We start from the raw sequence: 14779 nt of genomic DNA, 5'->3' as shown, positions 1-14779 counted from the left end.
TTTACAGCAGCTCTTCTGTAGGATGCTACCAGATAGGCTAGCATTCACCCCCATATCAATGAGCCTTAGGTGCCCCTGTCCCTGCCTCTAAGGGCACTTTAGGTTGGGGAGCATTGCCACCACATAATCCATATGTGAAATTTACAGTCATTTACATTTTTTAGTAGAAGCCATTTTAAGAAACTCTATAATAGGTTTTATTAGGCAGAAAAAAGTATTTTTCTGTATTCAAAAAGCAGTTTCCCCCCCCCCCCCCCCCCCCCACACTTTTTACTTATGCATTATCAGGCAAAATCGTCTTCATTACAGAGGAGCAAAGTAAAGACTGATATGCTGAGTCTTATTATAACCTATGGAAGGGGGAGGGGTTGAGGGGGATGAGTGAGCAGGAAGAGGAGACAAGCAGCTGTACAGTTTGCAGACTGTCTGGGCACAGAGGTCAGAAAGGTCAGTGCTTGTCTAGGAACTTGGTGAGAGAAGATTGCAGGGTGTTGTGTTTTGCAGGACTGCCTTTTCCCCTCTCTGTGCTCACTCATCTCCCTTGACCCCTCCCCTCTCCATAGAGCATAATGGACACAGAAATCCTGTGAGAGGGGGAGGTAGCAAAACAGCTTTTTCAGCACAGGAGGAAACGTTTTTGCTCAATAAAACCTATTACAGTTTCTTATAATCGCTTGCACTATGGATATTTATTGATAGCGTAATAACAGCGTGAATAACAGTTACACTTTAAATCCACTGCAAATCATAGCACTGATAGTTAAAGGGATTATCCAGAGAATTAATTTTATGTCTACAAAAGCTCTGGGTGGAATATAAAAAAAAACAAAAAACACATGTACTCACCTGTCACCGATCCCCTGCCGCTCGGCATTTCCTGCTCTTTCCCAGTACATAGGAAATGTCAGCTCAGCCAATCACAGGCTGCCACAGTCACACGGTGGAACGTCAGCACTGAGACCAGAGGTACAGGAATCAAGAGAGAGAAGATCAAACAAAAAAGCAGCACAATCTGGTGGATCTCCTGCGGTTTATTATTTTCTTGATAAGTGGTGCAGTTGCCCATAGCAACCAATCAGATTCCAGCTTTCATTCTCCAGAGCCCTTATTTCAAAATTAAACAAGCAATTTGATTGGTTGCTATGGGTAACAGCTAAAATGTCACTCTTCCCAAAGGTTTTTTTCAACCATTATTATAATTATTGCTGAATTTTTTACATTTAAACTGGAGAATTCGTTATTTTCTCTAATTTTGAATTCTTCGGTCCAGGTTACCGGCCGTTACATCACACACACGTAACGCATCAAAATAACCGCAACCTCTCCAGGGCCATACCATATAAACATAGGGGAGTCCTGCCGTCACACCCCCTTCTGCTGCTTCATTACTTTCCATCCGTCTCCCTCCGTTATATTACAGCCTTCTGCCTGACAGGATCTGTAAACACTAACTGCCCTCCCCTCTCACAGTTGCAGGATGGTACAATCTGAAAACGCAGTACCGCCGCTTAGACTGGAAGCTACCATCTCTTTGCAAGGGGTGGTGGTAATACTAATAAATAATAAAAAGCCAGATATCGCAAGTTTAAGAAGCCATTTTTTTCACACAAGCGGGTCTATAATATTGTTAACGAACTCTTTCGCCGCCTTAACATAACGTAAGGATGAAAGAAAGGAGAATTTTATATGACCCCTATTATTTACGGAGAGTGGTACGATCTACATAGGAAGTGGCTGAGGGTGGATTATACCATCATAATGAAAAGGGGAGGTTGGTTAGTGAGGAATGACGTCGGAGAGCGGACATAATCACGTCGCCGCCCTGTTGGTAGATTCGCTCTCTGCCGCTGTTATCAGCCAGTCTCCGCCTCACAGTAGTAAGCAGTAGAGAGGGCAGGAGCGGAGGTAGCGCACCCCCCCGGGCTCGGTACAGGTGGTAGACTCCGCAGCGCAGTGTGAGCCGGGCCCGCCTTTCCCGTCACCTTAGCTTGTTGTTCCCCGGGGTCTGGAGCGGACACTGGGCCACAGGCGTCGCTCGCTTCCCGGTCTCTTCCATGGCTCTGTGCGGGGATGTGGGAGCCTCGTCCCTCCCCAGCGAGCTGGTCGTGCACATCTTCTCGTTCCTCCCGGCGCCGGACCGGCTGCGGGCCTCGGCCGCCTGCTCTCACTGGCGGGAGTGTCTCTTCTACCCGGCGCTGTGGCCGGAGCTGCGGCTGAGCCTGCGGGTGTCCCTGGCCGAGCGGCCGCGCCTCGAGTTCCTGATGCGGAAGTGCGGCTGCTTCGTCCGGGAGCTGCGGGTGGAATTCGCGGCCGAGAACTACCTGTCCGGCTCTACGGAGGCCGGCGGCGCCTCTCCCCCCTCCTGCTCGGTGCAGGACCCCGGGGACGGAGACGGGCAGCCCTCGGGACGGTGGCTGGAGGTGCTGAGGACCTACCTGGAGCTGGTGCTGTGTGTGCTGAGCAGTATCCGCGGCAACCGGTGAGTGACAGCGCCGAGCCACGCCCCCGCGGAGCGGGAACCCCCGAATACTGGCAGGGGAGACCCCGTACTACAGCAGACACCCCCATAATACTGTACAGGGAGACCCCTATACTACAGCAGACACCCCCATAATACTGTACTATGGAGACCCCTATACTACAGCAGACACCCCCATAATACTGTACTATGGAGACCCCTATACTACAGCAGACACCCCCATAATACTGTACTATGGAGACCCCTATACTACAGCAGACACCCCCATAATACTGTACTATGGAGACCCCTATACTACAGCAGACACCCCCATAATACTGTACTATGGAGACCCCTATACTTCAGCAGACACCCCCCATAATACTATACGGGGAGACCCCTATACTACAGCAGACACCCCCATAATACTGTACAGGGAGACCCCTATACTACAGCAGACACCCCCATAATACTGTACAGGGAGACCCCTATACTACAGCAGACACCCCCATAATACTGTACAGGGAGACCCCGTACTACAGCAGACACCACCATAATACTGTACTGGGGAGACCCCTATACTACAGCAGACACCCCCCATAATACTATACGGGGAGACCCCTATACTACAGCAGACACCCCCATAATACTGTACAGGGAGACCCCTATACTACAGCAGACACCCCCATAATACTGTACAGGGAGACCCCTATACTACAGCAGACACCCCCATAATACTGTACAGGGAGACCCCTATACTACAGCAGACACCCCCATAATACTGTACAGGGAGACCCCGTACTACAGCAGACACCCCCATAATACTGTACTATGGAGACCCCCTATACTACAGCAGACACCCCCATAATACTGTACTATGGAGACCCCTATACTACAGCAGACACCCCCATAATACTGTACTATGGAGACCCCTATACTACAGCAGACACCCCCATAATACTGTACTATGGAGACCCCTATACTACAGCAGACACCCCCATAATACTGTACTGGGGAGACCCCTATACTACAGCAGACACCCCCATAATACTGTACTGGGGAGACCCCTATACTACAGCAGACACCCCCATAATACTGTACTGGGGAGACCCCTATACTACAGCAGACACCCCCATAATACTGTACTGGGGAGACCCCTATACTACAGCAGACACCCCCATAATACTGTACTGGGGAGACCCCTATACTACAGCAGACACCCCCATAATACTGTACTGGGGAGACCCCTATACTACAGCAGACACCCCCATAATACTGTACTGGGGAGACCCCTATACTACAGCAGACACCCCCATAATACTGTACTGTGGAGACCCCTATACTACAGCAGACACCCCCATAATACTGTACTGGGGAGACCCCTATACTACAGCAGACACCCCCATAATACTGTACTGGGGAGACCCCTATACTACAGCAGACACCCCCATAATACTGTACTGGGGAGACCCCTATACTACAGCAGACACCCCCATAATACTGTACTGGGGAGACCCCTATACTACAGCAGACACCCCCATAATACTGTACTGGGGAGACCCCTATACTACAGCAGACACCCCATAATACTGTACTGGGGAGACCCCTATACTACAGCAGACACCCCCATAATACTGTACTGGGGAGACCCCTATACTACAGCAGACACCCCCATAATACTGTACAGGGGAGACCCCTATACTACAGCAGACACCCCCATAATACTGTACAGGGGAGACCCCTATACTACAGCAGACACCCCCATAATACTGTACAGGGGAGACCCCTATACTACAGCAGACACCCCCATAATACTGTACAGGGGAGACCCCTATACTACAGCAGACACCCCCATAATACTGTACAGGGGAGACCCCTATACTACAGCAGACACCCCCATAATACTGTACAGGGGAGACCCCTATACTACAGCAGACACCCCATAATACTGTACAGGGGAGACCCCTATACTACAGCAGACACCCCCATAATACTGTACAGGGGAGACCCCTATACTACAGCAGACACCCCCATAATACTGTACAGGGGAGACCCCTATACTACAGCAGACACCCCCATAATACTGTACAGGGAGACCCCTATACTACAGCAGACACCCCCATAATACTGTACAGGGGAGACCCCTATGCTACAGCAGACACCCCCATAATACTGTACAGGGAGACCCCCTATGCTACAGCAGACACCCCCATAATACTGTACTATGGAGACCCCCTATACTACAGCAGACACCCCCATAATACTGTACGGGGAGACCCCTATACTACAGCAGACACCCCCATAATACTATACAGGGGAGACCCCTATACTACAGCAGACACCCCCATAATACTGTACTGGGAGACCCCTATACTACAGCAGACACCCCCATAATACTGTACAGGGGAGACCCCTATACTACAGCAGACACCCCCATAATACTGTACTATGGAGACCCCTATGCTACAGCAGACACCCCCATAATACTGTACTATGGAGACCCCTATGCTACAGCAGACACCCCCATAATACTATACAGGGGAGACCCCTATACTACAGCTGCCCCCCATAACACTTTTGGATACCTCTGTAGTACAGTTACCCCCCAGCCCCAGGGTCCCTCTGTTAGCGATATAAATGTTGGGGCCAGTAGGGGGCGCTATAGAGGCAGCTGTGACTTGTACTGCTCTTCCCATGATGCTGGTTGTTGGGTGGTGATACATTCCCCCTCTGTAACAACAAGCAGGCCGGCAGTGCTGCCGCGTGTCATCATCTCATCCCCAGTGATCAGACACCGGTGAGGAACCTGGCAGCGGCGGGCGATGAGGAGGCGGGTGACGTCACTAGCGCCCTGCCATCTTCCCTGCAGGATGTTCTGCCATAAGGGGCGCTCATAGTGATGGCTGCAGCGGGGGTGGAGCACTCATGGGGTGGAGGGGGGACTTGTAGACTTGTAGGTTTGAACGGCCTCCTTATAGTCTTGGACACTCACGTCTATTACTTTTTTTTTTTTTTTTTTGCAGGAATCTTCAGAAGTTGAGTCTCTTTGGGGACATCAGTATCTTGCAGCAGAACGGCTCCTTGACAAGCACTTACCTGAATAAGGTGGATCCGGGCGGCAAGAAGATGCGGCAGTAAGTTTTTGGAGTAGGGGGAGGGAACCATGGTTCTCTAGCTGTTGCAAAACTACAACCCCCATCATGCCTGGACAGTAGTAGCTTAAGCTTTGGCTGTCCAGGCATGATTGGAGTTGTAGTTTTGCAACAGCCGGAGAGCTTAGGTTCCCTACCCCTGCAATGGGGGTTTAGCTGTCAGATCATGCCCCCCCCCCCCAAATCCTCTACAGTTACAGAACTACAACTCCCAGCATGCTCAGTTTTGCAGAATCCGTGCACTCACACGGCTTTCTCTCTGCAGAATCCAGCAGTTGTTTGAGGAGATCTTGGCGAATAGTCGGCAGCTGAAGTGGCTTTCCTGCGGGTTCATGCTGGAGATCGTGACGCCGACCTCCCTGGCCTCCTTGTCCAATCCGGTGGCCAGTTCCATAGAGCACCTGAGCATACTGGACAACCACACCTCGGCCAACACCACGCTGGTGACGGCCATCGAGCTCGAGCGCTTCATCAACCTGCGCTCTCTGGCTCTGGACTTCTGCGACTTCACGGCGGAAATGACGCGAGTGTTGGCGAACAATACCCACGTGCCTTTGCATCGACTCTCTCTCCTTGTCCATAACACTTCCCTGAAGAGCAGAACCCTGGACAAGATGCCGGAGGACGAGGACTGGAGCGCCCTGACCCGGAACAGCGCCAACCTCCGGGTCTACATGATGGCGTTTGACGTGAAGAGCGACGACATGTTACGAATACTCAAGCCCAGCATACCGCTCGAGAGGATTCACTTTGACAGCTACATCACGTGCGTGTCCGGGGCGGTGGTGGACCTCATCTCCCGGCAGTACGACACATTCCTCACACATTTCATCCTCATGAACGACGTCAACGACATGTCCGGCTTCCCCGATCTCAGCGACAATAGGAACGAAGACCCTCTGGTTCTCTTGGCCTGGAGGTGCATGAGGCTGTCCCTGCTGGCTATCCACGGTAAGGGTGGGGGCGCCCATTCAATCTGTCTAACTGTTGTAAAACTACAACTCCCAGCATGCCTCATAGCAGATTTGTTGGTCTCTAGAACAATGTCCTTTGGCCCTCCATCTCTTGAAAAAAATTACAAATCCCACCGTGCCTTTGCTTGCTAATATGTTGCTTTATGGCAGTGTCCCACAACATCCTTACGATAGGCATGCTGGAAGTTGTAGTTTTGCAACATCCGGGAAGCTCGGCCTGTCAATGTATTATACCAGGGGTGGGAAACTTCTAGCCCTCCAGCTGTTGCTTGACTAAAATTCCCATCATGTCTGGACAGCCAAGGTTCTAGCTTTGGCTGTCCAGGCATGATGGGAATTGTAGTTTTGCAACAGCAGTTTGATACCTGTGCATTATACTTTGCTGCATTGGCCAGGATAAGGGAGGGAAGGTCTGGTCAATAATCGTATTTACACTCTGAGAAGGGGCATAGGGCCCTTTTACACAGAAAGATTATCTGCTAAAGATTTGAAGCCAAAGCCAGGAATGGACTATAAACAGAGATCAGGTCATAAAGGAAAGACTGAGATTTCTCCTTTTTTCAAATCCATTCCTGGCTTTGGCTTTAAATCTTTGGCAGATACACTGTCAGATAATCTTTCTGTGTAAAAGGGCCCTTAATCCTGGCAGCAAGAGGTCCATCCAAAAACAAAAAACACAACCTTAGCTGGTATCATTGGGTCCGTCACAAAAAAGGTTTTTTTAATACCTTATATGTGCAAGGTTATAGTGCTGTGTCTGCAAGGCCAAAACTGTTGGCAGCACAAACAGGGCTGTGGAGTCACAGATACCTGGGATATAGAGGTCAGACATAGGCCCAGAGGAACTACCCGCTCAGCCATTCAGTGACTGCAACACTCACTGATTGGCTGAGTGTGCATTTCTGTTTGGGGCCGTGACGTTACAGGATCGGCAGCGGGGGACAATGAGTAGTGGTGGTGGTGCACTGCGGGGGCATGGGGGTAGATAAATAGGACGACTTTATTATTATCCCATCCCCTTTGGACTTTTCACTGTTGCTTAGAATAACCCTTTTTGTTTCGCTTCTTTCAAAAATACAGCCTGCTGCAGCCATAGCGCATGCTCGCACATACATAAAACACACAAAACCTGCTGCAGTCGTAACGCAACCTCGCACACACACACGCGCGCACACACGCGCAAACACACACAGCCTGCTGCAGCCATAGCACACTGAAGAAAAACGCAGAGAACTGCACAATGAGGACAGAGGTTACTGCTGCACTACTTATGTATTTTCCTCCTCTGTATTACACAGGATATCTCCATATTACACTGCTGCTCATATACAGGCATCCAGGAAGAGAACAGCACAGATCTCTCCCCCCCCCCCCCCCCCCCCCACTCTTCCTGCTCAGAAACAAACTGCCAAACATCGACTGACAACTTTTCCCTGACCCCCCCCCCCCCCCCCTTATGTAATAGGGCCAGTGTCCTATTACTGATATATTCCCCGACCACCCTTATGTAATAGGGCCAGTGTCCTATTACTGATATATTCCCCGACCACCCTTATGTAATAGGGCCAGTGTCCTATTACTGATATACTGTATTCCCCGACCACCCTTATGTAATAGGGCCAGTGTCCTATTACTGATATACTGTATTCCCCGACCACCCTTATGTAATAGGGCCAGTGTCCTATCAGAATGTTGCTCATAATTTGTATATTCATGAGCAAAACTTGTAAAATTCATATCAAAATTCAATTCTACATTTTTTAAAGATTTTTTGTTTAAAGCTGGATTCGGAGTCGGTAGGTTTTTTTAGACTCCGACTCCAGCCTAAACTAGCTCCGACTCAGACTCCACAGCCCTGCTAACTGGCCTCCTTGCCTGTCAATCACCCCGCAGAGGGTGCTGACAGGATGGAGAGCCGTGACTAGTTACAGCCCAGATGACTAGTTCTCTCCGTGCCTCGTGCGCGGGAATAAAATGCATTTTACCGGACGTGAAGCCTACGCAGCCCAGAACCTCCGACAACATTGGAGACTCAGCTGCAAAGTCCGCAGATGTTCTGGGAGCCCAATCCATTGGTTCCCTTTAAGGCCCTGTACGCATAGGAGAACGTCAGCCTAACCAGTATATCTCAGTGTCTATACATATGAAACAAACTGCCAAATAGTGACCACCAACCACTCCCGACCACCCTTATCTAATAGGGCCAGCGCTTTATTACTGATATATGGAGGAAACTAAATGTATGGGAGAAAGGGTTTTTCTGGTTTTATTAAGTGCCCTAGATTGATAGACTGTAAATTTATTCTGATGAGGAACATTTATAAAATTCATTCAGTTATAGGTAGAGCAAAATCGGCAGAATTCATGTCAATTCTTTGAGTGGAGAGCGGAGGCGTGCAAGCCCTCCCATAGACACACTGCGGCAGGCGGGATCACGCCAATTTTGCTCAGTGGGAACATACCCTAAACAAAGTGAAGCGCTACATTAGCTCAGCAGTCTGCTTGTATGCCAGCTGCCTTTCAGGAGGAGGGGGATAGAGGAGGTGGATGGGGGAGCAGAGGAGGCTGAAAGAGGAGGTTAATGGGGGAAGAGGAGTCTGGAAGGGGAAATGGATGGAAGATAGAGGAGTCTGAAAGGGGCGGTGGAGGGGGGGGGGGGGGGCTAAGGTGTCTGGAAGAGGATTGGGGGGGCAGAGGAGTCTAGAGAAAGAGGTGGAGATGTGGCCAATTTAATCCTTGGGGTCTGTGCACTGACAAGTCAGCATATCTGGGACACAAACGTTCTCACATTATTATCACAGACGGCCGTCACATCTCCGCCACAGTCAGGAACTGATCAGGAAGTTGCTGTTTTTATTATACGTTTCCAGCTGCCCCAGAAGAGCTGGTTCCTTTCCAGAAAAGAAGAGGTTAATATGAGCATTCACAGTGTTGTCACTATGTATCACCTCTCCGGAGGGGACACACTGTACCCACAGCGGTAGCGGCATCTCTGGGGTCATTGTGTCCATGGTGTCTGGCAACACATTGTGAATGGGGTCAGAGGATAAATGGCTTTGTCTGTCTGTGACATTCGGGGTCATGGAGAGTTTCTGGACCCGGCTCCATGAATGGGATGATGTAGGGGAATTCTCACTATAGGTTTTCTATGCAGTCTTTGCTGGAAATTAAAGCTTTTCATCCTGACGCTACAATGCACCAGTGTAGGAGATGTCACATCCGGGGGTCAAACTGGTGTCCCTCCAGGTGTTGCAAAACTACAGTTCCCATCATGCCTTAGCTTTGGCTGTCCGTGCATGATGGGAATTGTAATTTTGCAACAGCTGGACTGTGTTTGGTAATACCAGACAATGACTCCAGTTCATATATTATGTCATTGATATGCAGTGACCTCTTCCTCTTCTTTCTCCTGCAGGTTACACCGTCTGGGCCCACAACCTGATCGCCATCGCCCGTCTCCGAGGTCCTGACCTGAAAGTCCTGGAGGTGACGGAAGAAAGCATAGACTTTGACCAAAGCGAGCTGGAAGACCAAGACGTGGACCCAGTGCACAACCTCATAGAGCAGGTGTCCATTGGGCTGGCCCGGCCCTGGCGCGCCGTCATGGATATCGAACTGCTCAGCGTATTCACCGAGCCGACTCGTCACTTTTACCGAGAGATGCAAAACTTCAGTGAAGGCATTTAAAACTTATTTTTTTTATTCTTATTTTTTTTTTCCCTTCCTTTCCCCTTCTCCCCCCTTTGTGGTTACAATATGCAAATAGGGTCTTATAATGTTTCCTCGGTAGAGTGAGTTAACCCTTTGTGCTGTGTTTAATCAGTATTAGCGCTATAGAAAAAAAAAATACAATTGTTCGTGTGTATCTACTTATCAGACTATGGAACGTCAGGTCTTGGTTCAGAAGCTGAAAGTGATGCCGTTCCGGGTCGTTTTCACGGTTAAAAGCGATTTTTCTCTAGGACACTGAAGCTCGGCAGGTCATGGGCAGACAGTAGAGAATTTTTTTCCCTTCCTGCGTCGGCGTCTTTGGGGCGCGATTTACGACGAACAAGAGCACTTACTTACAGCAGAAACTTTTTGAGCAGACCGGCGATTTTATTTTTTTTTACTTTTTTTGGATTCTTTGTTGTCCACTCCCCCTTTCTTATTAGATGGAGTTTGCCTTTGGATGGACTCTTGTGGGGCCTGTGGATGACTAACTGAAGAGCCCTTACCCATGAGGTCAAGAGGTCTTAGGGTCGCTATAGATCACAAGTATCTAACTCGTAGGCCTTCAGCTGTCGCAAAACATCAATACCCAACAAAGCTTTAGCTTTGGCTGCCCAGGCATGATGGGAGTTGTAGTTTTGCAACAGCTGGAGAGCTGCGAGTTTAACACCCCTGCTATAGATCAGTTTAGCCCAAATCTGCTACTCCCATCATGGCCTGGCACCTGGTGCCATGACAGATGTCATGCTGGGAGTTGTAGTGTTGCGGCAGCTGAAGAGACCTTAGGTTAGGTATCGCTGCTGTAGCTTGAGGACAAGTGTATGTGTATATACACAGCATGGATCTGTTCGATTTTAGGGGGGAGTGCCCTTTTAGTTTAGTTATTATGTACCCATTTTTCCTACACCAGCGACTCTATACATTGTGCGGTAGTCTTATTGTAGAGTACTTAGAATATAGATTGTGCTTGGTAAAGGGGAATCTCCGCATGCCTAAATTCAGGTCTTGGGGGGGTAGGTGGCGACTTTAGGGCACGCTACTCCGGCTACTTATTGCTTTTTTTGTTTTGTTTTGTTTTTCATTCCTTGCAGTACTCCTCTTGGCCACTGGGAGTGGCGCTTTAATTCTAAATAAATCAAATCAGGTCAATCACTGTGATCTGAATTGCAGTTGTGCAGCACTGCCCCCCTGCTAGAGGGAATCTCCATGGTTGTACTTGCAAGAGGCAATTATATATATACTTTTTTTTTAATTTTCCTTTTTTTATATATATGTGCAGATGTCATTAACTTTATTTGTGTGTTTTTTTTTTTTTTTGTTTTTTTTTTAATTTTTGTTTTTTTTGTGTGTTTTCTGCTTTTCTGTTATTTCTCTCTAATTCTATGTACACAGTTAGACGCTTGCAAGCTTTTAGTCGTGAGATACCTGACAACAGAGTCACTGGATTTTTCTCTGTCAGCGCCTGTTTCAGCTGCCAAAGAATAGATGAATATATAACTTTTAAAGAAGTGCCCACATGCTGGCAGGAGGGGTGGGGAGGGGGAGAGGCCTGTGCCGCCTTCAGGGGTGACGCCAGGCCCGAGACACTGCTAGATTGTAATATAAAAAAAAGGTCGGGTTTCGACCTGCGGTACGCAGCTGTGCTGTGGTTCAGTGTGAACAACGCCTCAGAATTCTTCTAGAAACACACACCTGTTTTCACTGTGACTAGCGAATGTAAAAAAACAAAAAAAAAACCTAAACCGTGAAGAGATATCGCTGGTGTACGCTGCTATCACGCGTTACGATGAAGAAACATTCCATAACGTTTGTTTTAATATCTCGTTCTATCCGAGAGGCTCAGACGAAAAAAAAAGCCGCCTTTATCTCGTTTCAGGGCAACCGCGGTACGGACGTGGTCTCTGTGAGACTTCCATCTGACCCCAGTTTTAAGTGGTACGAATGTTGTGCATTTGACGAATTTAAGAAAAAAAAAAAATAGAAAAATATATATATATATGGACAGTCTGCAATAATGAAACAAAAAGCCGACGACTATGACGACGACGACGCGTGTTGGGGAGGGGTGTCCAGCAGAGCTGACCGCACCCGGGGGCCGCGACTTTCGGAAATCCGATGATCTATGTTCACAGATGTCCGGATGATGCGAATTCTATTTATGGAAATATATTTAACATAAAAAAAGAAAAAAAAAAGTTTCTATGTGTTTTACAAAAATGGTTTTACCATCTTATATTTAAGGACGCTGCTCTTGGACAGGTGGTGGTGTGCGCTGTGGTTAATTATTTTTTTGTCTCCAGCGAAGCACATACCATGCGGATAATTTTATATGATGTACATCAGTGTAGAGGAGCCGCTGGCACGCTGTGTGGGGGGTGGGAGATAACATACAGGCCAGATGTGGTGGGAAGGATGGCGGCGGCAGAGGAGGAGTGGTGGTGTTTTATCAGCAAGGTTACTATATAACCGGGGTGAACAAGTCGGGAACTCCTGACAGGGGAAGAATACGAGAGGAAACAGCCGAATGTTACGACGACTGATGTTGTTTGGTTTATGTTCAATGTATGTTCTTTTAATCAATGAATAAAGCATTAAAATACCGCAGCCGTCTGACTGGTTACATTGGTGGGGATGGGTTTTACTTTCTTCTTTTTAGGATTAGGCTGGGTTCACACTGCATTTCAGCATACGTTTATATAAAATAAAAATAGTGTCAGCAACGTTTTTGTGTCGGTCCAAAAAAAAACCGATCCGTTTTGATCCTTTTTTTTTATAATGGAAGTCAATGGAAAAACGGATGCACACAAATGCATCAGTTTTTTGCAATCCAATTTTCATCCAATCCAATTGCAAAAATGCAGTGTGAACCCAGCCTTAATAATTTTGTGTTTTAAATTCAATTGCTATGGGGCATGACCCCTATAATGTGGATGAGGGGGGGAATTGTTATTGTCCGTTACTAATTTAAAGTTAGGCTCTCTTCTCAGCTGGTAGAGTCAGACTGCAAGGGGGGGGGGGGGGGTAACAGTATCACTTTAATAGTTTTTCCTTCACATCAACTGGTGTCAGAAAGTTTTATAGATTTGTAATTATCGTATGTAAAAAACAGAATCTCCAGTCTTCCAGTACTTACCAGCTGCAGGGAGTGGTGTATTCCTTCCAGTCTGACACAGTGCTCTCTGCTGCCACCTCTGTCCATGTCAGGAACTGTCCAGAGCAGTAGCAAATCCCCCATAGAAAACCTCTCCTGCTCTGGACAGAGGTGGCAGCAGACTGGAAGGAATACACCACTTTATCACCATACATCACTTACAGCAGCTGGAAAGTAATGGAAGACTGGAGATTTTTAAATTGAAGTAAATTACAAATCTGTATAACTTTCTGACACCAGTTTATTTGAAAGCGGAAACTGTTTCACTGTAGTGGCCCTTTAACATATTTGTTATAAGAGAAATGTGAAAGAAAAATTCTGGTTATTATGGGGCAGCCATCTTGGCCAATGCGTTTCTTTAACAGCACATAGTGATATGCTTTACAGCAGGGGCAGGGAACCTGTGGCCCTCCAACTGTTGCCATCATGCCTGGAAGCAAATTTCCCTTGGCATGATGGGAATTGTAGTCTTGCAGTAGCAGGAAGGGCTGCATGTTCCCCATCCCTTTACAGCATAGACCATGATGGGCAGGACCGGCCTCATTCACATCAATGGGTAACATTATTGACCTGGGAGGAGGAGGCTTAGCTGTGAGCTTCATTTGTTCTTCTCTCGATTTACTGGTTTTGCTTTTCACTGTAATGGTGACGTACAGATCATTCTCCACCAGCGTCTTCCTTATATCTGACAGAACAGGAGGTTTCCGCTTAGTAGTGAGAATGAAAACTGCAATAGGATTTATCTAGATGGTAAAATTGACCAAACAATAGGTCATGCCCACATATGCTATGGCACAGCAACATGGCGTAATTCTTGTGAACGTACACTGGACTGAACAGACTGCTGGGGGATGATTTATTGTGCATGATTGTAGATGTGGCCAGTAAGGAGGTGACTGATGCTCTGTATTTGCTGCAAGCTGCTATATGAGCAGAACTGAAGGAAACCGAAGGACAATAAGTGACCATGTGGTTATTATCCACAAATAGCCAATTTAAGTGTCAAGTAAGTGAATAGAGATTGTTTTTTTTTTTTTTGTTTGTTTTTTAAAAGGAGAAGTCCGGCGAAAATTTTTATACAAAAAAAAAAAAAGTTATACAAATCCCCAATATAAAGTGATTTTTTTTTTCCCTGCACTTACCACTGCATCAAAGCTTCACTTCCTGGATAACATGGTGATGTCACTTCCTGGATAACATGGTGATGTCACGACCCGACTCCCAGAGCTGTGTGGGCTGTGGCTGCTGGAGAGGATGATGGCAGAAGGATGCTCAGTGTCCCTGCAGTGCCCTGTGTCCCTCGGCCATCATCTGAATATATGAATGGACAGTA

General features: G+C 47.7%; 1 protein-coding gene across 1 annotated transcript; it reads left to right on the top strand.

Moving 5' to 3' along the window:
* Nucleotides 1-1571: 1571 nt before the first annotated feature.
* On the top strand, nt 1572-12899 carry FBXO33 (F-box protein 33). The gene is made up of 4 exons (XM_069950317.1): nt 1572-2479; nt 5482-5592; nt 5876-6561; nt 10000-12899. The coding sequence occupies exons 1-4, from the start codon at nt 2055-2057 to the stop codon at nt 10269-10271; spliced, it is 1494 nt and encodes a 497-aa protein (XP_069806418.1). The 5' UTR covers nt 1572-2054; the 3' UTR covers nt 10272-12899.
* Nucleotides 12900-14779: the final 1880 nt, after the last annotated feature.

Source organism: Dendropsophus ebraccatus, chromosome 13 (assembly GCF_027789765.1).
Source record: "Dendropsophus ebraccatus isolate aDenEbr1 chromosome 13, aDenEbr1.pat, whole genome shotgun sequence".
NCBI lineage: Eukaryota > Metazoa > Chordata > Amphibia > Anura > Hylidae > Dendropsophus > Dendropsophus ebraccatus.
The sequence above is the reverse complement of the archived record's forward strand: the minus strand, read 5'-3'. Positions and strand labels throughout refer to the sequence as shown.

Bases quoted from the DNA above. Each gene is read 5' to 3' on its own strand.
- FBXO33 (XM_069950317.1), top strand. From the start codon at position 2,055: ATGGCTCTGTGCGGGGATGTGGGAGCCTCGTCCCTCCCCAGCGAGCTG. The intron at 2,480-5,481 runs GTGAGTGACAGC...TTTTTTTTGCAG, and splicing joins AGCAGTATCCGCGGCAACCG to GAATCTTCAGAAGTTGAGTC. The intron at 6,562-9,999 runs GTAAGGGTGGGG...TTTCTCCTGCAG, and splicing joins GTCCCTGCTGGCTATCCACG to GTTACACCGTCTGGGCCCAC.